Consider the following 23,695-nt stretch of genomic DNA (forward strand, 5'->3'; position numbering starts at 1 on the left):
TTTATTATTTTATGCAAGGTCTTGGAGTTTTTATTTTCACTGCTTTTAGGTCTTCACTGCTTTCGATTTCTAATAGTGACTAAGTGCTGAAATAAGTGTGTGTATTAACCTACATGGAGTACACAAAGAATTATCAAATGTTTTACAGATGTGGGAATTGAAGCCTAGAGAAGTCAAATAACAGCAAACCCTATGAGATAGTGCGTATAAGCTAGTTAGAGCTTATGCCACTGCAGAGAGAGAAGAGCAGAGTGGTGTAGTGTTAAAGAACTTGGATTTCAGAGTCAGACAGACCTGGATCTGAACACTAGTTAAGCCTTGAACAAGTGACTTTATCTAAGTTTGGGTTTTCTCATCTTTGAAATAGGTGTCATAATGGAAGAAACTTTATGAGAATGTTTTATAAGCACTTGGCACAGAATATGGCACCATGTAAGTGCTTTTAGCTGGGGTCATTAAGGAAAACTTCAGAGGTAGGATTTTAAGTCAATCATGGAAAGATTAGGTGGGCCTGTGAGGTGATGACATGGCTGGGGGAAGGAATGACCAACTGCCCTTCTTAGACTTTAGATAGTTTGAAATGTTTTTTAGATAGGTAGAGAAATGAGGCACAAAACTTAAATTCAATTTGAAGTAACAGTTGGAACCTGATGTTCTGTGTTGTCTTTCTACCCATTTAATCAGACACAGCTGTAAGACCTGGCTTTTTTTTTCTGTGGCATATAGGATTGTGTTTTCAGGTGAAAATCGCTATAATCACCTGAGTATCTGTGCTGTTGGGCAGGCCCAGGGCCGGGTGTTGAGGATACTGCAAATTAGTCAGAGTCTTCAAGGAATTCTTCTAATGAAAGACACAGGCAAGTACTTTATAGTGATAGAAGTGCTGTTCTTTTAACATACACATGTTTATTTTGTGTTAAACAGGCACACTAGGGGTGAGTGGTGTACAAAACAATTTTGCCCTTGTGGGCACCCCTCCTAGTGAGGAGTCATAATAAATAATACAGACTGTTTAAAGGTAAGTGCTTTGGAAAATGGAACACGGTAACGGGGATCCAGAATTTCTAGGGTGGATGTTGAAATTTAAAATGAGGTGGACTGGGTGAGCCTTCTTGAGAGTGATATTTAGGCAGAAACTTAAAACGAAGGGAGTTAGCAGTGTTAATATCTGGAAAGAAAGCATTCTAAGTAGAGGGAATAGTTAGTTCCAGGGCACTGGGACAGACCCAGTGAGTTCTCAGTTTGGTTAGAATGGGATGAACCACAAATAGTAAATTATGTTGAAGTAGGGTGCAGATTTCAGAGAACTTTGTAGGGCCTTTATAAGGACTTTGCCTGGAGTTTTCAAACAAGGAGTGGCATGGTCTGCTTTCAGCTTCAGAAGGGTCACTCTGTTTGCAGGGGGAACAACTGTAGAAAGAGGGAGACTTGTATGTAAGGAAGCTAGAAATCTAGGAGAGAAATGCTTGTGACTTGTACCAAGGTGGTGACAGGAGATGGTGAGAAATAGTTGACTTCTGGATGAATATTTTGAAGCTCATACGAGTATGATTTGTTGGTAGATCAGATGTGGCATGTGAGAGAGGAGCCAAGGATGATTCTGAGGTTTTTGGTCTGAGCAGTTAGAAAGATAGAATTGTCATCAACTAAGATAGGGATGACTGTTAGGAGAGCAAGTTTGGGGGAAAGATTAGGAGTTCAGTTTTAGACATGATAAGTTTGAGATGCTTTTCAGACATTTGGATTGAATTGATACCCAAGTCTGGAATTTAGGGGAAAGGTCTGAACTAGAGATAAACTTTGTAGTCATCAACTTAGGTAGTATTCAAAGCCACGAGACTGGATGAGATCACTAAAGGATCCAGTGTAGAAAGAATGACCGCTCACCGCCCCCATTGGTCCTTTTAAACTGCAGTGTTAACAGGATTGTTACAGTGGGCAGTGTTAACGTGGATGGCATCCATAAACTTAGGTATGAAATTATCTTCTCACTAACCTCTAACTGGAAGTCACCATTTCTTTTAATCTGAACAGCAAGCTATGGTACTATTAACAGTACCTGTAATTTTACTACTTGTACAAATTACAGATATTATAATATGTTGTGGTTATTGTAGATATCTCAGAATATTTTCTGTGTTCATCACATAGAAATTACAGTAGATAGGATATCTACCACTAGATTAAGAAGCATATATATTACTATATCACATAGTTGGATTTTTTGTCCCCAATGTAATTGGTCTCTTTTGTAATCATTTGCAATTTATTTCATATATTTAAAAATATTAAACTGACAAGGAATTTGCAGCCTTCATCAGACTGCAGAATGGTCCAAGGCAAAAAAAAAAAAAAAAAAAAAAGTTGAATGCCTGGACTCTGGAGCCACAGCTCCTGGTTTAGAATCTCACTTCGTTTACTAAATAGCTTAATGAACCTGAGCAAGTTTCATAATGACTTTGTGCCTTGGTATCCTTGTATGTAAAGTGGGAATCATAATAGTATTTTCTGCAAAGAGTTTTATGAGGATTTAAGAATTAGGACAGTGTTAACTATTATTAGTATTGGATGGAAAGATGCAGCTAGAAAAAACAGTACTTTACAAGGAAAAGCATCATGAATTTGGTGAAAATAAAGTTTTTAACAGGGAAAAATGTTTCAGCATGTTCAAATAAAATGTAATGCAGTGTGGGTAAGTCGTGTTCTCATAAAATTCTCATAATTCATCTAAGTTACAGTGGGTCTAGAGATGCTATAGGAAGCCAACTGAAAAAAAGTATAAACTGGTCACCAGATTCCACATATGGTCTGGACCTTTAGTATTTAGTAGCTTTGCAGCCAGCAAACATGACTCAATTTTTGTTATTTTATGAGAGAAATAGCTTTGTAGTGATTAAGGTATGTTCTATAGGCCAGGGTACCATCTTTGGGCTACTGAGGTACATGGGAGGCTAAAGTATTACTTGGAGGGTTTCCTGCTGAGTATGGAAAACCTGATGTGAAGTATTCAGTACTTAGGGTATAGTATACCTCTCCAGAATTCATGTCCCTCTTTGCTCTTGCCTTTTCTAGATTTTAGGCCCACCAATCTTCTACTGACACATTGTGTCTTTAGAAAGGTATCAAGCAACTGTTGATACAGTTGTGTTTTCCTAAGAAATGTTAAAACTGCCAAGACATACTTTATACAAAGAAGGTTATCTATCAGTCATAGTTTCCTTAGTGGGACTTTGGTATTTCCATATCTTTTCTGCCACTTTTCACTATGGTGACTAATTGATTTAATCTAGTCCCCCTTTAAAAATCAAAATGCATTATGATTTGCTGTTTAGCAAATGTAATTTTTCTCAATCATGATATTTAATGTTGTTCCATGAGCATTGTCAATTTTTGCAGAGAAGCTAAGGTAGACATATGCTAGAATCAAAAGTTGACCTGCTTCTTCATTTCTGTTATTTCTTCTAGAGTACTGTAGAACACCTTATTTTGTAGTGCACCAAGAGCTATTATTCTAGGACCTTGAGAGACAATTCATATTAATTGAAACATTTACACCTAGAGTCCCTGAAAATCAGGTTTAGAATACTTTTTCTCTCTGAGCGAGATCCACTCTTCAGGGAGAAAGAATCTTTTATTTTGAAAATTCAGACTTTCTGGGAAATTGTAAGAATAGTATAATGAATTCTCGTATTTTCATCTAGATTGATCAGTAGTTGAAATTTTGCCACATTTGCCTTATCCTTCTATATAAAAATATATGTACATGTGCTTGTTTATTTTTGGCTGAACCATTTGAGAGTAAGATGCAGACATCATGATCCTTCACCCCTAAATATTTAATAGTATTTCTTAAGAACAAATATTCTCTTAGTTAACCAATGTGTACTAACCAAATTCAGGCAATTTAGCATTTATAACAATACTGTTACCTGATACACAGTTTATATTTAAATTTGCCAGTAATGTCCTCTTTTTTCTGTCTAGGATTACACATTGCATTTAATTGTCATTTTCTTTGTCTTTCCTCCTTTAATCTCTGAGGATAGAGCTTTAAATAGAAGATTTGGAGGTACTTTACTACTTTTATTATCTCTGTGTACCAATCATAAATGTGTTATTTTAACAACAATAACAATGTCTGGTAATATGTTTGAAATGGTTTCTTTTTTTAATTACCAAAACAGTAACAGTGTCTGGTAATATGTTTAAAATTGTTTCTTTTTTTAATTATCACAACAGTAAATGCTTGTTGCAAAGGGTAAGATAATACAGATGTTTATAGAGGAAAAAGTAAAAATCTACCTTTAATTTCTCTTCCTGGCTCCAACTCTCCAAATCCCACATCCCAAGAGATAACCACTACTGACAATTTAGTGTATACCTTTCCAGACCTTATCTTTTGTTTGATTTTTGTTTTTACATAAACAGAGTCATGCTGCTACACATATCATTCTACTTTTTTTCTTTCAATTATATCATTTGCATGCTTGCATTTACATATAAGCTGTGGTTTCTAACAGGGAATATTCTATACTATAAATGTACTATGTTAAGTTGCTTAATTTTCCCAAGTGTCTGGTTATCGTGTTAAGCAGTTTAAAAGGGCCTTAGGACATGTTATGCTGCGTAGAAGATGTTTCTTCAAAAAATGTTTACATACTTATTTATTTCTATTTGTCCTGTCTGGTGCTGATGGATTAAATAGCTTTTATTCCTGCTCTGCTTTGATTAGTTGGTTGCTTATTTTAAAGAGAAAACTCAAAGTATTTGAGTGCAGTCTCCTGAAAATGGTTGGTTTGAAGCTAGCCAGTAAGCTGGTCCTCTGAAAATTCAATAGGTTTGTTGTTTTTCATACCGGTATTTATATTTGGAAGTGTATTTTCATGGAATCAAATGAGAGGCAGTTACCTTGTGTAATTTTTGGTTATCATATATTAATAGAATGTTGTATTTGAGTCCTTTAGCTTTGGAATTCATGTATAATGTATTTTATATTTAATTTGGTAGTCTTTTTTTTTTTTCAATTAAGCTAATGGTTACTTCAGTATCTTTTCTAACTGAGCAAATACTTTGGCCATTTAGGTGGATGTTTAAAGTTGGTCTGAATTCCTAAAAATGCCTTTTACTTAAGAATACTTTTGCTGTCAGATACTAACATCTCAGAGGTGAAAACATCCTTGGGATGGTGCAAGTATTGATAGGAGTTTGTGCTGGCAGGCAGCTTCAAAGTCTGCCTCCTGGGAGCATTGCTGTGGGCTTGCAAGAACCTGGAGCAAGTAGTGGTTTTTGACTGTAGCTCTTCCTGCTGCCCACTTCCTGCCAAGTGCAGTTAGAGACTCTTTTTGTGGAGGGCCATATAGTAATCACCAATATTTGCCTCATGATTAGCTCTTTGGAGACTGAGGGACTAACTTGCGTTTTGAGTCTTTGGTTTGATATTTGGCCTCTTGGTGAATAGTTACTAATTACATACTCTCTAGTAGACAGATATTTTTGTCAAATATTTGTAAAATTGCCTGGTTAATTATATAATTCTTCCATTAATTTATCCATTTTAATATCTGTAGCAACTCTAAAACATGAGCTGCACATTTTGTGGTATTGCTTCTGCGCTGAAAATTAAGAATTACCTGTAGTAAACATGAATTTTGTTGAGGCACAATAAAACATTTTGTTAGACATAAGTAAAAATGTACTCCTGGAGTTTTGCTCAGAGTAACTATAATAGGTGTATTCTTTAAGCTTACATTTATTGTATCCATTAAAAAGTAAAAAAAAGAAAACTTTTATCGTGTAATTATTTAGGAAACCAATTGTCAATATTATGAAAAGTATAGTATATAGTCTTTTGAGCAGGTTAACTGTTTGTATAAGGAAGTAATGTTAATAACTATTAAGAAATTGAAACAGTAATAGTTAAATATAAAGCCATTGTTTCTTCAGTTATAGTAATGCTCATGTGTATTATAGAGAGACAGTGAGACTACCAAAAAATGGTTGGTGCTTGTCTTTCGTTGACTACTTTTTTTTATTATTAGAAAAGGTAATGATAGTATCAGAGGATACGAAATTGGGGCAGGAGTTGGAACATGGCTTATGATAGGACTTTTTTTTTCAGCTGTGCATATGCTAGCTGCAAAATTAATTTGTTAGCTGTGTGCTTTTGTGAAACATACCCAATGCTTGAGTATTCTTATTTTCATTATTACTATTTTTTCCATATAAATATTTAAAAAGATGTATTTGTATGTATGTATATTTTTACAATTCTCCAACTTTTAATATTCTTTGAGTGGTTACTGATACAGAGCATCAAGAAAGGCTAACATTTCATCAGAGCCTGTTTACCTTAATATTCATCCATTCTCTGAGATGGTTTAGACTTTTTGGTTCTGTTGCTAGACCCTAAGGGAATTTGTAGTCCCATATACTAGAAAATCCAAGAACCAGGATGAATATGTTATAGAGACTTATTTTTTTTAAATAGGGGAATCTCAGTAACTAGCAGTTGGGTATATAGTGGTATGTGCTTATTAGTAAATGTTTAAGTTGACCTGATTCTTCATAACCATCATTATTCTGTTTTCCTGATAGAGTGAATAGCAGCATTATTAATTACTGATGCTATTTAAATAACTATTAGATTAGGAGAGAGGAGGTCAGGGAATTGAGTGGTACATGTGGAGCTGATGAAAATGATTGGTGTTCACGGTACTTTTTATGCTTCTGTTGGTCCTGGTGGAGACAAACCAGTGAAAATTGGAGATCTCATGATGGTGGTCTGAGAAAGAACGATTGCTGCTTTAGGTAGGATAGTGTATTGTGTTTTATGTTAGAACAGTCCTTCCCCTCAGCCTTTTTAGTTCTTTTATACTTGTGTATTTTCCAGAAAGGCTAACCTATTTAAACTATGCCCCCATGTTTTACTCTTATTTAGTTGTCTTTCTGTTTAAATCATTCTAATCAATAGTCTCATTTACCTCTTTATGAATATTAGAGACCAAAAAGAAGTGAGGAAACTACAGATGCAGTGATAAATTAAGGGGTGTTTTTGGATATACGATAAAGTTGTGACATTGAAAAATGGAAGAGAACTTGTTACTTCAAAAATTGAGGCTTTTGTTGTTCTGTAAAGATAGATGATGCTAGCATAGAAAACTGAAAAAAAATTTTTTTCTAAGCCTTAAACTGAATGAAACTATAAAGTTATATTTAAACTTTTTCTTTATAATTGAACCTTTTAAACTTTGTTTAGAAGAACTAGCTGAGATTGAACTCTTGACTATTAATTTATTCAACTAACATTTGTTGAATGAATACCTTGTGATAAGGATACAGAAATAAGCACAAAGTGCTACAGCAGGGATATCTAACCCAGGCTGGTGGTGTAGAAGTGTGGGTAATTAGAAAGGGCTGCCCAGAAGATGTAAACTTAAATTTAGTCTGAAAGAATAGGAATTAGGCAAAAAAAAAAAAAAAAAAAAAGGGTGGTTAGAGGATGCTTTTGAGAGCCACACTGAAGGAGAGGGTACAAAGGGAAGATTGTCCCTATGCCTTTTTCCAATTAGACTCCTCTACATTTGCTGCCCAGTAAAACTTGCTGAGCAGCATAAAAGGTGCTGTGTGTATGTGTGTGTGCATGTCTGTCTGTCTGTTGGGAGTGCGTCGTTATTACCTTACCTAATGCTCATTCCTGTGGCTTGCAACTCTTTTCCCCCTTAACTCACTCTTTATTGTGATTTACCATGGCTTTGATTTTAAAGGTCATGGGAGCTACTGTCTCTATGAGGGAGGAAAATAAGGCCCAAAGAAGTTCAAGTTATACTCACTAGCTAGTTTAATGGCAGTACCACAGTTTGAGCAAAGGTCTCTTCATTTACCAGTTTGTCAAAGACTACCTTTTTAATGATATTAAGAAGTAACATTTGGAATAAGTGCCATTCATAATCAATTCGGTTTCTTTTTTTTTCAGTTATTTTCCTAGAGGTCTTCTGGATTAGTTTTGAGTTGCTTATAAGGAGGGGTCAGGCGATTCCCTAGTTGAGTTTATTATTTTGTCTAACTTTGTAAAAGTATAGTCTAGAGGATTATAGAGGCCTGGAGATCATCTTAGCAAAAAGTACACTGGATATATGAACCATACAAGATTACTCCTTAAATAGTGCCTTTAAATAGTGTGAAATCTTCATTTGAAAGTGAGCTCCTAGGAACTCTTAATCCCATGTGAAACTCATGCCTTGGTTTGTTGTCTTTCCATATATTAAGGAAAACCAGGAGAGGTATACATGAAGATAATTTGTCTCTTGTTGAGAGGGGTAATGTTTATTTTGTCTTTCTCATGTCATGCATGCTACCAATAGTGCTACTTGTGCTACTTTTGTCTTATCAGTGCATACCTTGTCCAAGTCTTGAGATATCCTACTTCAAGGGTGCTCTTAGGACTTTTAACTCATAGTTTTTGGGAAAAAGTACACAGTTCACAAGTAGCAGTAATGAACATATTTGTGAGAGCATAAGATGCCAAGGAGACATCATTCCTCGTTGTTAATACTAGAGAATCAAAGTAGTTGTGGATTAACAGGAGAGGCTATACAGTCGTGGTTACTTTGAAATAAGAAACTTATATGTAATTTGCTTGGATGTCTATAGATGTTTTTTCTACTTGAAGGATTGTCTGGGGAATAGGACCATTACTACTTTAACCTAAGTTTTCTAACTTGAACATCATTAAGACCCTAATTTAATGATTCTCTGATTCAGAAATTTACATTATTCAAGGCTAATTTAAAAACCAGTGTTTATTTTATGGTGCTTTAGAGGTAGAAAGAAGGTATACAAGGTTGGTAGATATTTAAATTGAACTTTCATCATGCTTTGAAATTTCCCTATTAGTAAATTTTCTTATCTTTGTTTTCATTAAAAAAAAAAGTTTGAGGAGGGTAAATGACATTGTTCTGTTTCATTAACGTTTCAGATTAGTTATATTATAATTTTGGGGGATTTTTTTGGGGGAAGAGGTAATTAGGTTTATACACACACACACTCACACACACATATTTTTTTTTTTTATGGAGGTACTGGAGATTGAACCCAGGACCTTGTGCATGCTAAGCATGCACTCTACTACTGAGCTATACTCTCTCCCCTGTATTATAATTTAAACCTAGGTTTGCTAGAGTAATTTTTTTGTGCCCATCAATGAACATAATACTTTGATTTTGTAAGAGGGATGATTTAGAACAGAGGTTGGCAAACTGGCCAGTGGGCCAGATCCAGCCTGCCTCCATGTTTTAGTACAGCCTGTGAACTAAGAGTGCTTTTACATTTTTTATGGTTTGAAAAAAACAAAAGAATAGTATTTTGTGAAATGTGAAAATGATATAAAGTTGAAATTTCTATGTCCATAAAGTGTTATTTGGGCACGGCCATGCTCATTCATTTACTTGTCTATGGATACTTTCACACAAAAACTTTGACATTCAATAGTTGTGACAGAGACTACATGGCCTGCAAAGCGTAAAATACTTAATTCCTGATTCTTTATAGAAAGTTTGCGTACACTTGCTTCAGAACACTAATGAACAATCATATACTGAGTGTCTCATTTCGAAGACTGCTTGTGTACAATTTTTAAATGTGTTAAGTTTTCAGGAAAGCATGACCCACTCCAGTTTTATGCTTTTAGAGTGGCATGGTAAGAAGTTCCCTATACCCAAATTTGGCATTAGAATGATGAATATCACAATTATGTTGGAATAATTACTTCTTTTTTATGTTTTTCCTTTATTATAAGCTTTCAAGGAAAGAATTTTAAACTTTCAGGTTGTTTTCCTCTGTATAAGGTCAGAAGAACAGAATTTAATTTAAAGAATTGGTTAAAAGGGTTTTTGGAGAACTAAGAAAATGAAAAAGGGACACTGAGGTGACAGATAGAAAGGCAGGAAGTAGCTACTCACCCTTGGGCTGGGAGAAAAAAGGGAAGAGGGTGTGGTTACCAGAACCTGGAACCTTACAGTAGGGCCCACTGAATCTGAGGTTTCTGAAGGAGGGGTGTTGGACTGCTGGTGCTTGTGTCTGTGAGGAATTGCAGTCAAGCTGGTCTGGGATTGTGGGGAAAAAGTAGACTGGAATCAATGCCAGGATGACATGTAGTAATGGGTCAATACAGATAGGAACAGTGACCAACAGGAAGGAGCATGTGTTCCCTTTTACTCTTCGAGCCTTTCATTCTTCCCTTAGCATGTGCTGTTAGTGTCAAAGGGAAACATAGTTTACAGGGTCCTAAACATACTTCAGCAAACTAGAGCATAGAAAGTATGGCTAGGAGCTGGAAGAAAATGTCCTAATAAATGACATGTGGTCTGAACATATTGAAAAATTTCTCAAAGCTCCAGGTAAGGAATGATTCTAGTATATATTTAGGAATGTGGGAAGGAAAAAAAAATCCAAAAGATTTTTGGATGAGAACTGTGAAGTTTCTGGGAAGCCTTTTTGTTTTTGTGTTTTAGGGTCATGGTGTCTGTTTATTCCCCACATGTTACATTCTTCTGGAGGCACTGTTTTAAAGTGAAATCCTGGCTTTTGTTTACCTTGGTCCATTGGGTATGATAGGAGTAAAAGGAATGAAGAATAGGACTTTATTAGGTAGCAGTAAAACCCTGTCATAGAAAAAGTGGGAACTTTCTGTATATGTTTCAACTCAGCATTATCTACTACCCCATAGGAGAAGAAGAAATACAAGTATCAATTATTTAGGAAGTAGGACTTTCCAAATAGAGTAAAGCCAATTTGTGCATGTTCTAGTTTAGTTAGCATTTTTTGAACTATCTGTAATAAAAGACCAGGCTTGCTTTTTTCCAGTCTATCCTGTAATTCTTAAATGTATAATAGGGATTTCTAGAAAAATGAAGTGAAAAAATCAGAGATTCAGAATGCAACACCACTGATGGAACAGCTATGTATCTTGATTGTGTTGGTGATAGATGAATCTATACATGGAAGAAAATTGTGTAGAACTACACACACACACATGTACATACACACATATGAATATGAATGCAGATTAAAAAAGAATGGTGAGAACCAAATAAGGTCTAATCTGGTTAACAGTAATGTACCAGCGTCAGTTAACTGTGCCCCCAACCCAATTAACTGGTTTTGATATTGGACTACAGCTGTGTAAGATGTCACCACTGGAGAAAGCTGAGTGAAGAGTACAGACTCTTTGTACTATTTTTGCTGCTTCCTGCCAGTCTGTAATTATTTCAAAATAAAAAGCTTAAAAATGTATAAGCTTACTCATCACTGGTCAAGGTTATATTGCTATAATAATTTCCAAGCTCTTCTTCCAAACTCAGTTTCTATACCTGTGGATATGTGTCAAACTGAGCCAGCCAATGCTGGCCTGAACACCACAGTTAAGTGTTAACTCCCTCACCCTCTTTGACTACTACATATTTTTGCCATTCCTCTCGGTCTATCACTACCTTTGATCTCCAACCTCCACTTCTCTGCTCTTTATTTGTTCAAAATTATTTACTGAGCGTATCAGTGCCAGTACCTAGGGCCATGAAAATGAACAAGGCCCTTACTACTTCATACTGTTTTCTAATGGGAAGACTATTGTTAATCAAAGAATCTTAAAATTCAGATTGCTAACAGTTCCCACTTATTGGGCACTATGTGGCAGATACTATATGGAAGATTTTACTTTTTATTTTATTTTTTAATTGAAGTATAGTTGATTTAAAGTATTGTGTTACAGGTATACAGCATAGTGATTTTTTTTTTGCAAATTATATTCCATTATAGGTTATTATAAGATATTGGGTATAATTTCCTGTGCTGTACAGTAAATCTTTGTTGCTAATCTAATTTATGTATACTAGTTTGTATCTATTAATCCTATACCCCTCATTTACTGTCCCCCTCTTTGGTAACCATACGTTTGTTTTCTATGTCTTTGAGTCTGTTTCTGTTTTTTGTATAGATGTATTGTTTTTTAGATTCCACATATAAATGATAATATAGTATTTGTCCTTCTCTGAGTTATTTCACTGAGGACAATATTCTCTAGGTCCATCCACGCTGTTACAAATGACAATATTCTGTTCTTTTTTTGATGGCTGAGTAGTATCCCATTGTATGTATATAACACATGTTCCTTACTCAGTTATCTGTCAGTGGGCATTTAAGTTGCTTCCATGTCTTGGCTGTTGTAAATAGTGCTGCTTTGAGCACTGGGGTGCATGTATCTTTTTGAATTAGAGTTTTCTCCAGATATATGCCCAGGAGTAGGATTGCTGGATCATATGGTAAGTCTAGTTTTAGTTTTTTAAGGAATCTCCAGACTGTTTTCTATAGTGGCTGCACCAAACTGTATTCCCACCAACAGTGTAGAAGGGTTTCCTTTTCTCTACATTTTCTCCAGTATTTATTATTTGTAGACTTTTTGATGATGGCCATTCTGAACTGTGTGAGATGATAACCTCATTGTGGTTTTGATTTGCATTTCTCTAGTAATTAGTGGTGTTAAGCATCTTTTCATATGCCTGTTAGTCATCTTAGGAAAAATGTCTGTTTAGGTCTTCTGCCCATACTCTTGATTGGGTTGTTTGATTTTTTGATATTGAGTTGTAAAAACTGTATGTATTTTGGATATTAACCCCTTGGCAGTCGCATTGTTAGAAAATATTTTCTATGTGAAGTGTTTTAAATAGATGTTCTCCTTTCATCCTCTCTTTGAAGCAATTACAGTACTACTATTTCAGCTTTGTAGATCATCTCTTTGGCCACCCCCCCTTTTTTTTTTAGTAGCAGGTTAAAAAGTGTTAAAAAAGTGTTGGAGTTGGTCTTCAAATCTAGTTTGACAGACTTTCAAGCTTTTGCTCTTAACTTATATATTATATTGTTATGCTTCCCCATCAGTTGTTTTGAAAACATACAACTGGGGAGAAGAGGAATTGAGGCATGCCTTCTGGATAGACGGCTCTAGAATAGAAAGCTTTGGCTGAACTGTGTAGTACTTTTTCATTCTACTGTACTAGTTACAGTGTTTACACAGTGTCGGCTTGGATGTAGGCATGAAAACCAGCTGCCTAGTTTGACTTCTGGATATGGTCTTAGTTATGTTGTTAATTCCAAGTCGTAGTCCTTCTATCATTTTATTTTACCCTTTGTTGTTTCTCTGTGAGAGGTGCATCTATCTACCTTGTCAACTTAACAATATTTCTTTGTCATAGAGCATAAATGTGACCTCTTCTAGTGAGCTATTTATTGATGGCACTTAATGCTCCTCTGTGATTTACTGGGATATTTTTAAGTAGCTAGGGACTTGATGGCCAGGGCCGTAGACTGCATTTTTTTAAGTTCTAGTATATTATAGATTAGCTAGCTTTTTTGTTATATATTATTATTATATATCTGGAATTTGGTATCTGGAAGTGGAAATTACATCCAGATTTCTAATTTGCAAAATGATGTACAAAATACTCCTCTATTGTTTTTGTGTTTACCTTGAGAACTCAAAAGATAATTTTCACAGGAAATGAAAATTTAGCACTATGGTGACTTATCCTAAGATTGACAAATGGGTGGAAAATATTCCTTCCTAAACCCCAAATAATTTTGTATTTACTGTTGCTGAATTATTTTTTAGTTTTTCACCTTGAGTCTTTTCAAATAAAATGACTCTAAAGTAGAACTATGTATTGATGCTATTTGGCAAAAGTTAATTTATAGAAAATATTTTCCAGCATAATGTTTACCATGGTTACATAGTTAGGATTTTTTTGGTTTATTGTTGGGGAGTGAAGTTCTTGTGGCCATGGAAATAAAGTCTAAATCAGATGGGTAAATCCTGGTGATTACTTCTGCTTGGGTCAAGGGATTAATGCTTAGCGACAATCAGGTGAATGGGCCCTGATTGTGGGTAGGTGGTGATTGGATAGTAATAGGAATTACATTTTGCCAGCACACTTCTTTGCTTGGGGCATGTGCACACATGGTCTCTTGTTGTTTACTTGTTTGAAGATTTGTTATCCTCTTCTGTATTGTAAATAAGCATTATAATTTTTTTATTATGGGGATTTCCAACATTCATACAATAGGGAATGGTATAATGAATGAATACTGCTTGCTCCTGCCCAGAGTACTCATCCAGTTACAACAGTTATTAACATTTTGCCATTCTGGTTTCATCTGTCTCCCACTTTTTTTTGTTACTGGAATATTTTAAAGTGCCCCACATATTTTATCATTTCATACTTTAATATATATGTCTGAGAGAGAGGCTTTAAAAATAACTGCAATACCATTGTCATACCTAGTGCAATTGGCAATAATTCTTTAATGTTATTTAATACACAGTCCCTGTTCATTTGTTTAAAAAATCAGAATCTAAATAATCGTGTGATTACCAGATTTCAAATCTCTTTATCTATGATAGTCTTATTATATGTTTGCTATATTTTTTGGAGACTGGTAGGTACATCAGACCCCCTCACTCCTCCTTCCTGCCAGCAGTTTATCAGTTACCTATTGCATCATATCAGAGGGGCACTTATTAGGTTGTCTTGCTTTTAGTGATATCAAAATTAACCAGTGAATTCTGGTGTAGTCAGCCTGATCCATCAATTATGAAGTTCTCTGTCAACCTTTCATCTATTGGGTTTTGCTGCCATTGATGATTGTTGCATTTATTAGCTAGAATTCTATAAAGAACAACTATTACTCACCATCTGTTTGCCCTGAAACACAGACACTTGATCATCAAGACTCTTAATTTGAACACTTCTCTTACTCTTTGTTTCATGATAAAGCCCCTTCTGTTGCTAGGCAGAAACATTTACTAAAACACTGAACCAAAATATGTTTCTCTGAAACTTTTTACCCTTTTTCTCCCAGTTCTGTGTAATAGGTAATAAATATTTGACTTGAAGAGCAAGAGCTCTGCAGTCAAACAGCTTGTATACTTGGCTCTGCCACTTTGCTAGCTGTAACTTTAGGTTTGTTCATTTGTAAAAGTGGGATTACAAATACATAGTATACCCTTCTTAGGTTTGAGGATCAAATGAGCTAGATGTATATAAAACATTTAATGAAGTACCTGAAAAATGGAAAATATTCTGTTAACTGCTTATAATGGTGATGGTGGTCTACTAATGGGGCTATAAGACAATAGTATACATAATGTGATCAGGTCACTAAGAACTTCAACTCTTTCTGTTGTAATTCATTAGCTAGTACTAAAAATGAATTTTTTAGCATTTATGTGTTCTGTCTTTTGAAGGTTATTTGGTAATGGATGTCCCCTCTCCCATATCTTGCTAATGAGGAAAATAAAACAGATAATAGAAGAGTTTTAACTCAAAATAGTCAATAACAGTAGTGAAACTCATTTGTATATAACAAGCCCTAAAATGTTCGTATTAGATCCCCATTCAGCCCAGTTATGAGTTTTGGAAAACAGATTGCTTTAATAGGAGAACATAATTCACTTCATGCAAGTGTTCCTGAAAGCTAATTTGGAAGGCAAATTTAGAAACGTAATTCAGGTACACATACAGTTGTTAACATTTGGGATGATAGTCTGACCTTTCCTCACTGACTACAATGATACATTTGAGATCAGCTGTGTTTGTTTGCAAAGTAATTTCTTGTTTAAAGAAACTAAGTTAGTTTTACTTACTATCTATATAGACACTCCACATTAAAATAAAGTTTCAACTGTTTTGGGATATAAGAGTAGTTAATGGGTATGACATGGGAGAGAACTGCTATTTTGACCTATATTTATATAATCAGAGATAGCTTTGATTAGATGACTTCTTGTGAGAATATTCTTGCCTTGTAAATGCTGTAATTTTAGTAACATTTGTTTTTATTTTTTTCTAGGTTTAATCTGTATACATGAACCTCTATCAGTAGGAACTCTAGAACTCTACGTTTGAGATACTATGCTAGCTGAAGATGTGGACTTTAGAGTGAGTGAGAAATAGTGCTTGTGTTTATCAAGTCCATTTGCATTAGTTCAAGGTAGCATATTCATTCCAAAGTGGTTTGCCTAAAGTTTCCAGGCCTTTGTTAAAAAGCAGTGGTATACATGGCTTTATTGTCCACATAAATCGTATATATTTCTCATCAGTGTTTTAATTTACTTGTCTTCATGGCTCCTACTTCTTGGATGAGAGTATGGCAGATACTATAAATTAATTTATGGCCCACGTGACTTGTTTTTTCCACAGGTCAGTTTTGAGGTCTTTCCCTCTGAGAATTGCTTGAAATGATAAAGCTATAACCTGGGTACTATTGTTAGGGAATTTCTTTGATTCAGAAAGTAATGAGAACTTACGACAGGAATGGGAATGGTATACCCAGCGATTATACAGTAACGACAAGAAAACCTTTGTCTCTTTGTAGCTTAAACTCTATTTGGAAAGTCAGAAACACTAAATGCAAGTCAAAGTATGTGATTGTCATTCTTCAAAGTATATGATGTAGGGGTTGAGTTTAGTAATAGTGTATGGAATGTTAATAAAAGGCATTAGAAAAAAGAAAAGATAGTAGTGCTGAGTACATAGTATGCGCTCAGGTAATTGTCAAGTGAAATGTGGCTGAGAGAATTAACATGAATCTGGGAAGTGATAATGTGTGTGTAGAGGCTTGGAGAGGGAAGAAGATGGTAGAATGAAGAGCAGTCAGAAAAATTATTGACGTCAAGACTGATCTATGTTTGAACTTAGAGGAGACCATCTTAAATACTGAAATTTTTTGTGGGGAGTAGTGTAGAACAAGCTCAGCTAGATAGGAAAGTGGGTATGCTGATGCCAGCTAAATATTTACTGAGTACTTCCTATGTTCTAAGTATAGCTTTTGGCACTTAAATGCAGCTGTGAACAAGATAAATGCAATCCTTGCCCTAAAAGAGCTTGTATTCTAGTGTGATGAAAAAGGCACTACATTAAAACAAAATGAAGAAAAAAAAATCTCATATTGACAAATGCTAGGAATAAAATAAGGTGTACCATAAGATAGAATGATGGAAGAATATCAGAGGGGATAACATTTGGAGTTTCATTATTGAGAAGGAGCAGTCTGTCAAAGATTAGGGGAAATTATATTCTAAAAAGGAACCTTCAGGTGAAAAGGTTAGAAATTAGCTTGAATGTTTGAGGGACAGAAAGAAGGCTAATGTGGCTAGAACCTAGGGAATGAGGAGGAGGGATTGTGAAAAGAGGTAAAGTCAGAGAGAAGCACATATGTGCTGTGATGTGATTTAAGCTTTTGAAAGATGTAAATGTTTCTCCTGTTATGTAAATTTATAATATGTGTATATAACAGTCATTGCAATTGGTGTATGAGTGTATGGAATAATCTTTAGTTCCATTTTGACATGTTACATTTGAGATAAATTAGATCCAAGTAGAGATGTCCAGTGAGCAGTTGGGTAAATAAGTATAGAGAGAGGTTTGGTTTGGAGCTGTGGAAGTCACCAGTCTACAGATTATACTTAAAGCCATAAATTTGGATTAGATAAGGTAGGAAGGAAAAGAGTAGATGGAAAGAGAAGGAAGGCCAAATAGGGATCAAGTTTTGGGAAACTCCAACACGAAGGCAACAAATAAAATAGGAAGAGCGAATAGGAAGTGTGAACAAATAAGATTGAGGAGGAGTAGCCATGAGGGTAGGAAGAAAACAGGAGAATGTGGCCTGTGAAAGCCCAAAAAAGAAATTGACCATTGGCCCCCCCACCCTTTTTTTTTCAAGTAAGGCATTTGAAAATCTGACTAATGAGAGTGGAGAGAGAGAATGACAGAGACTGACAATAGAAGAAAAGGAATTAATTAGGAAATGAAAGTCCTTGAGAAGGCAAAAGGTGGGATACTGAGCAAAATGGTAAGATCCTCAGTTGAGAGTGGCTGGGGAGATGGTGGTGACCGAGATGTTGGGTAGGGAAATGTGTAAAGTAGGCATCTAGGAGAGTAGGAAAAGGAATTGAATGGCAGAAATCATAGGTGATAAATGTAAAGATAGGATTCTAACCTAGGTATCAAAGTTTGATTTTTTCGCTCTGTTACATTGCCATCCGAATAGGGAAAGTAATAAATACTAAAGAAAGTGTGCTTTCATGAAGGAGAATCAGGAAAGTGAGACTAAGTTAAACTGAAAAAAGAAGAATTAATAAAAAAGCACTTTATTAGTCATTTAATTCACAGCAATAATTATTTATTACCTTGTGGTATAGCTGTTTGGCATAATCTGTGCCATATGACTTCAAAAAGCATGAAATTCCTGATGGTGTGAGGACTGTGAACTTGACATCTTGCCATTGCAGAGCCAAGCCTGCCTTCAGTGGAGTAGATCCTTAAATAATTGTGGCACAAATAGCCTTGTAATTGATACGAGTACTGGTACTTAGAGTTAACAGCATTGCTTTTCTAAAATAAGTCATATGTCAATCCATCAGTGTAGTTGTATGCTATCAAAAGATACTTTCTGATGCAGTCTCCACATTTACCTTAGGCCTAGCTAACCCATGGTAGTAAAGACACCTACTCTCTACCAAAACCTTGGCCTACAGAAGGATGAACTCATTTTGTTTAGAGGAGGTTTGCAAATGTGTATGACCATAGGCGAAGCAGAGAACTAGGTAGATGTGATCTTTGGTGATTAAAGTTTTACTTATGAATACTCTCCCCCTAATGTGCTTTTCCATATCATTGAAGATCTGAGGCATTTTAAGTCTTGAGTGTATGACGTTCTAAGTGCCTAAATGTATAAATGTCAAAACATACATGACTTCAGTGCATTCATTCTGACTTTTTTTTTTTTTTTTTTTACTGTGACAGATACTTTCATTTGTATTTGTTGGGAGCAGGTCAAAGATTCAGAAACTCTAAAAGGGAAACAAATTGAGGGGAGTAAGGAGGGTGGCTAGAGTTGTGAAATTCCATTTCTTTCCTAATGTTGAGGATAATTACTTAGTACTTGAGAAGGGTTCCCTGTATTTCTCCATGAATATTACTTGGGACTGAGTATATACTGCAAGCTACAGAATTTTCTTCTTGAGAGCGCAGAGTACTAATTGAAGTTTACCTCTTGGCTAGGATGTGTTATAAGCAATGTTATGAAATAGTCTTCAGTTTTGTCATTGTTGGCTTCCTTCCTGTTGTTATCAACTAGTTCTCCTGTCCTTTTTCTTTTCTTTCTTTCCTTCTTTTTTTTTTTTTTTTTTTTTTTTTTTTTTTTTTTGAGTGAAAGTAGATTTATTCAGTGAGATACACACTCCATAGACAAGAGTGTAGGCTGTAAGAAGGCCAGGGAGGCCATGAGGTGTGGGGGGTGTTTAGTTTAAAGTGGATATACTATAGACAGAGTGCGGGCCATCTCAGAAGGCAAGAGAGAGTGACCCAGTTCTTTCTTATCCTGAATTTTCACCTCTTCATAAAACCCTGCCTCTGCAATTTTATACTCTGTTTATTATAGAGTCTAGTTTTTAATGTAGCTTATTCTAATCAATGCCTATCAGAATATGAATTTAGAAAGATTTGAGGTAGTGTTTCTCCAGCTGAGGCTCAAGAATCTCTGAGAATCTTCATAATCTTTTTTTTTTTTTAATAAATTCTTAAGGAGTGAAGGACTCTATGAGGATATTAAAAAGTTTCACACTGTATTAAGTTGAAGAAGTAATTTTTATTTTTCAAATAATTTCAGACTTACAGAATGGTTTCAAAACCAGTAGGGATTTCTTATATATCCTTCATCTAGATCCCCCAAATGTGAACATTTTCCCACTTACTCTCTTTCCGTACACACACACATTATTACTTTTTTTTCCTGAAATGTTTGAGGGAAAGTCACAGATACGATGCCTTTTTACCCCTATGTCTTGCAGTATGTATTTACTAAAAGCAAGGACATTTTCTTTTGTTTGTTTGTTTGTTTCATGTTAGATCAAATGTTTATTTTAATAAAAGGTCTTGGTGATTAGTTTTTTTTACTACAGACAAATGTTTAGTGAAACCATACTCTTCAAATAGCTTTCTTTCTTTTCTTAGAATTCTTTTTTTTTTTTTTTTTTTTTTGGTGGGAAGGGTAAATAGGTTTGTTTATTTATTAACAGAGATACTGGAGATTGAACCCAGGACCTCATATATGCTGAGCACACACTACCACTGAGCTATACTCTCCTGCCCCCGCCCTCCATAGCTTGCTTTTTTCTTTTTTTTGGAAGGATATTTCATAAGCTTTTTTTTTTTTAACTTTTAAAAAAATTGAAGAATAGTTGATTTACAGTGTTGTATTACTTTCTGGTGTACAGCATAGTGATTTGGTTATATATATAATACACTTTTTCATTACAGGTTACTACAAGCCGTTGTCTATAGTTCCCTGTGCTATAGAGTGGGACTTTGTAAAACAAAGACATTTTCTTATATAAACACTGTACAACTATTAATGTCAAGAAAGTAACATTGATATAATACTATTTTATAATTTACAGACCTTAACAACTATTTTTAAGTTTCAAAATCTATTTTACTTGAAAACTACCATTACTTTTCAGAGGTAATTTTCAAGTACAGTTGACCCTGAACGACATGGGATTTGAACTGCATGACCACTTATATGTGAATTTTTTTCAGTAAATACGCACAACATAATGCGAACTACACAATCTTCAGTTGGTTGAATCTGTAGATGCAGAAATGCAGATATGGAGGGTAGTTAAGCTACATATAAACATATATCCGGGTTTTCGACTCTGGGGTTTGGGGTTTGGCACCCCTAATCTCCCGTGTTGTGCTAGGGTCAAATGTAAAATAAATTTTAATAGACTAATTTTAGTTTCTTAAGTCAGTGTTCTTAAATTAGGATTTGTTCCTAGATATCTAACAATTTTTTTTCCCTTTAAAAGAGGCTATCCATATGTCACTCAGATGTGAGAAATACTGTCTTTAAGTATTTGAGGAGTATTTGAGTTTTAGTAAGAAATTGTTAAAGAAGAGGTAGGAGTGAATCTTTAAAGTCTTTACTTATTAAAATCAAGATAAAGTAAAATGGTCTTTTCTGATTTGTGGTTCAGGATATTCAATAAACTGAAGGCCTGGAATGAGACTTCTAAGGGCCTCACTTGTAGCCTTACATCTAGAACAGGAATTCTATCTCATCTCAGGTAAGTTCTCATCCAGATTCTTCTTAAACATTTCTGATGACAAGGAAACTTAAGTACCCCTGTACAGTGACATATTCCAGGTCCAGATTCCTCACATCTTGTTTTTAGAAAGCAGTAAGAAAGACCAGCAACTCAATAGGTAATTGATTGACAGAGGACCCAAAAAAGCACTTCCCAGTAAAAACAAAATACCAATGACTTACAACGTGAAAAGCTGTTTTGCTTGTAAAACTACAACTGAAGCTATGTCTAAATATGTTGCTATGTAATGATATCCAAGGCTTTAAGTGAAGGAAAACAAGGTGCAGAAAGGTATGTTTCTATTTGTGTATGTCTTTTTTCCTTTAAAAGGATATATATGCTCATATATGCACACAGTTTTTGGAAGGATGTACAAAACTTAACAATAGTTGCCACTGGGTAGAGATCAAATTTTAGTTCTATAACTCTTTGTATGATAAAGTTTTCCCTTGTTTGTATGTATTACTTTTTCAAATAAATAAACTAATTTAAAATGTTCTAACTTAAAATGAGCTAAAATCTATCATTCTGTACTTCTGTTGGTCACAGGTCTAACTTTTGGAATCGTGCAAAATAAGACTATTTTATCTTCTAAGTTGTCCAATATTTTGAAATAAATCTCTATGATCCTGTAAATTGTCTTTTTTCCACAGTAAATAAAAATACTTTCATTTAACTATAACTATTTCTTATATGACATGGTATCTAGAATAGATTCCTTTTCCATCCAATTTGCTTATATTTATCAAATCTCATTATACTAGGCCTCCTTTTGGAAACTTAACTTCTTAGGTCCTAGCCTAAGAACTTTGTTGGTTGGTTGATTTTAATAAGCATGTTGGTTCTTTGAGCTTGCTATGACTAATGCTCTCAAATCTTTTTCCACATGTACCCTGTGACCTAATAGAGATTTGTCTTTGTGTTGACATGGATTAATCAAAATTCTTTATATATACTTCTTCAGTAAGCTGCAGATCTACATATTGTACATTTTGACAGAAAACTGGCTGTGGTATTCCTCTAGTTTTTCTTCTGTAGTAGCTTTTCTAAACAACAAATAAGGCATTGTAGCAGGATCTCATGCTAGAGAGTTAAATGCGTGTTTTTGCATACCTCCTTATTTTTTGTGGTGGGCGGCACAGGAGGCTCAGTACTCCTGGCTCTAGCTTCCATACCCTTGTTCCATCAACCTTCCTTCAAAAACCCTATTCTTTGCTCTTGACATTATTTTGTATTTTTTACCAAAGAAGGTATTCTTTTATTAAAAACATTTGTGGCTGATTCTTGCTATTAATTATGGCCTCACAATTTCATTAATGTCTTCAGAAAGGGCTTCTCCTCTTATTGTTGTGGCAGTCTACTCCCATGGCCACAGCTGTGTATTATCTTCTCACTAAGTGTACCCCAACTCTAAAATATTACTCTGACCATAATTTCCAATTCTTTTACCATATCCTTCTACTTCTCTGTCTGGTTTCCACCAAATCTACTCTTTGAAGCTGCTGGTATGTTGTCCCTGCTCCGTTCCTTCAGTTTATCAGCTTCCTTCATATTTCACTCCCTACTCTATTATCTGTTGATCTCTAGGTAAGTCATTTCAACATTCTGGGGAATGCCTTCAATTCTCTTAACCTCTTGCCTTCTACCTCTTTTTTCCCATCCAACTTGCTGGAGTAACTCACCAGTTGTTGCCTTTCATTGCTTCGAGATAGCCTAATGCTGCCAGCAGAAGTAGAATAAGTGTGCTGACGAGCCCTGTTATAAGTTAGTCATGTCCAACTTTGGCAGGAACATTGAAGGTTATAGCCTGCTTCCATTTTTGTTCCCCATACTTGAATTTTCAAGTCTTTTACTTTGTCCCTTCCTCTAACTCTCATCTAATGATGTCAGAGAGAAATACAGGCCAAAAGAGATTCCTGATTTATTTTGAAACTTAACTGTATCTTCACTCATCTGTATCCCCTTCTCTCAAGATCATTCCCTCCTCTATCTTTTGTAGTGATTCCATGTTTTTTTCTTTGATCTAAACACCTTGTTTGCTTACTTGCTGTATTTATGATAAGGAAGGATACAGAATGATGCATGTGGTATGATTACTATACTTAAAAAGGAAAACAAAGATCTCTGTTTTAAACAAACACATACACACACAACTCCCCCACCCCACCCCCCTGCCCATTTACACAAAAGAAATGTTAGAAAGCTCTGTAGACCAGTGTGTTAACAGCAGTTGTCTCTGGATGGATTGGTTTGTGGACTTTTTTTTTTTTTTTTTTTTTGGCTTGTTTGTAATTTGATTTTTCTCCACTAGCATGAAATATTTTTAAGATGAGAAATATTTGATATTTACCCCTGTCCCCCAAATTTTGTGTGTGTTTTTAGATTCTTTTTATTACAAACTTCGAAAAATTATCAAACTGTGAGAAATGCCTTGCTATCTCTGTAAAGCAATTCTCTGATTTCTGAAATGAAACTTTTTTTCTTCCCCTCACTTCCCTG

At 35.0% G+C, this 23,695-nt stretch overlaps 1 protein-coding gene across 4 annotated transcripts in view; it reads left to right on the forward strand.

The window, feature by feature from the left end:
* SETD2 (SET domain containing 2, histone lysine methyltransferase) overlaps nucleotides 1–23,695 on the forward strand; it is a 114,511-nt gene that overhangs the window by 1,962 nt on the left and 88,854 nt on the right. For all 4 annotated transcript variants that reach the window (XR_012500014.1, XR_012500015.1, XM_074345018.1 and 1 more), the window contains exon 2: nucleotides 21,086–21,175. Coding sequence is in view for 2 of the 4 variants with exons in the window: in XM_074345018.1 (XP_074201119.1) it covers nucleotides 21,086–21,175 (90 nt within the window). In the remaining 2 variants the exon portion in view is untranslated. The remainder of the gene's footprint in view (nucleotides 1–21,085; nucleotides 21,176–23,695) is intronic.

The sequence above is a fragment of the Camelus bactrianus genome, chromosome 17 (assembly GCF_048773025.1).
Source record: "Camelus bactrianus isolate YW-2024 breed Bactrian camel chromosome 17, ASM4877302v1, whole genome shotgun sequence".
Lineage (NCBI taxonomy): Eukaryota > Metazoa > Chordata > Mammalia > Artiodactyla > Camelidae > Camelus > Camelus bactrianus.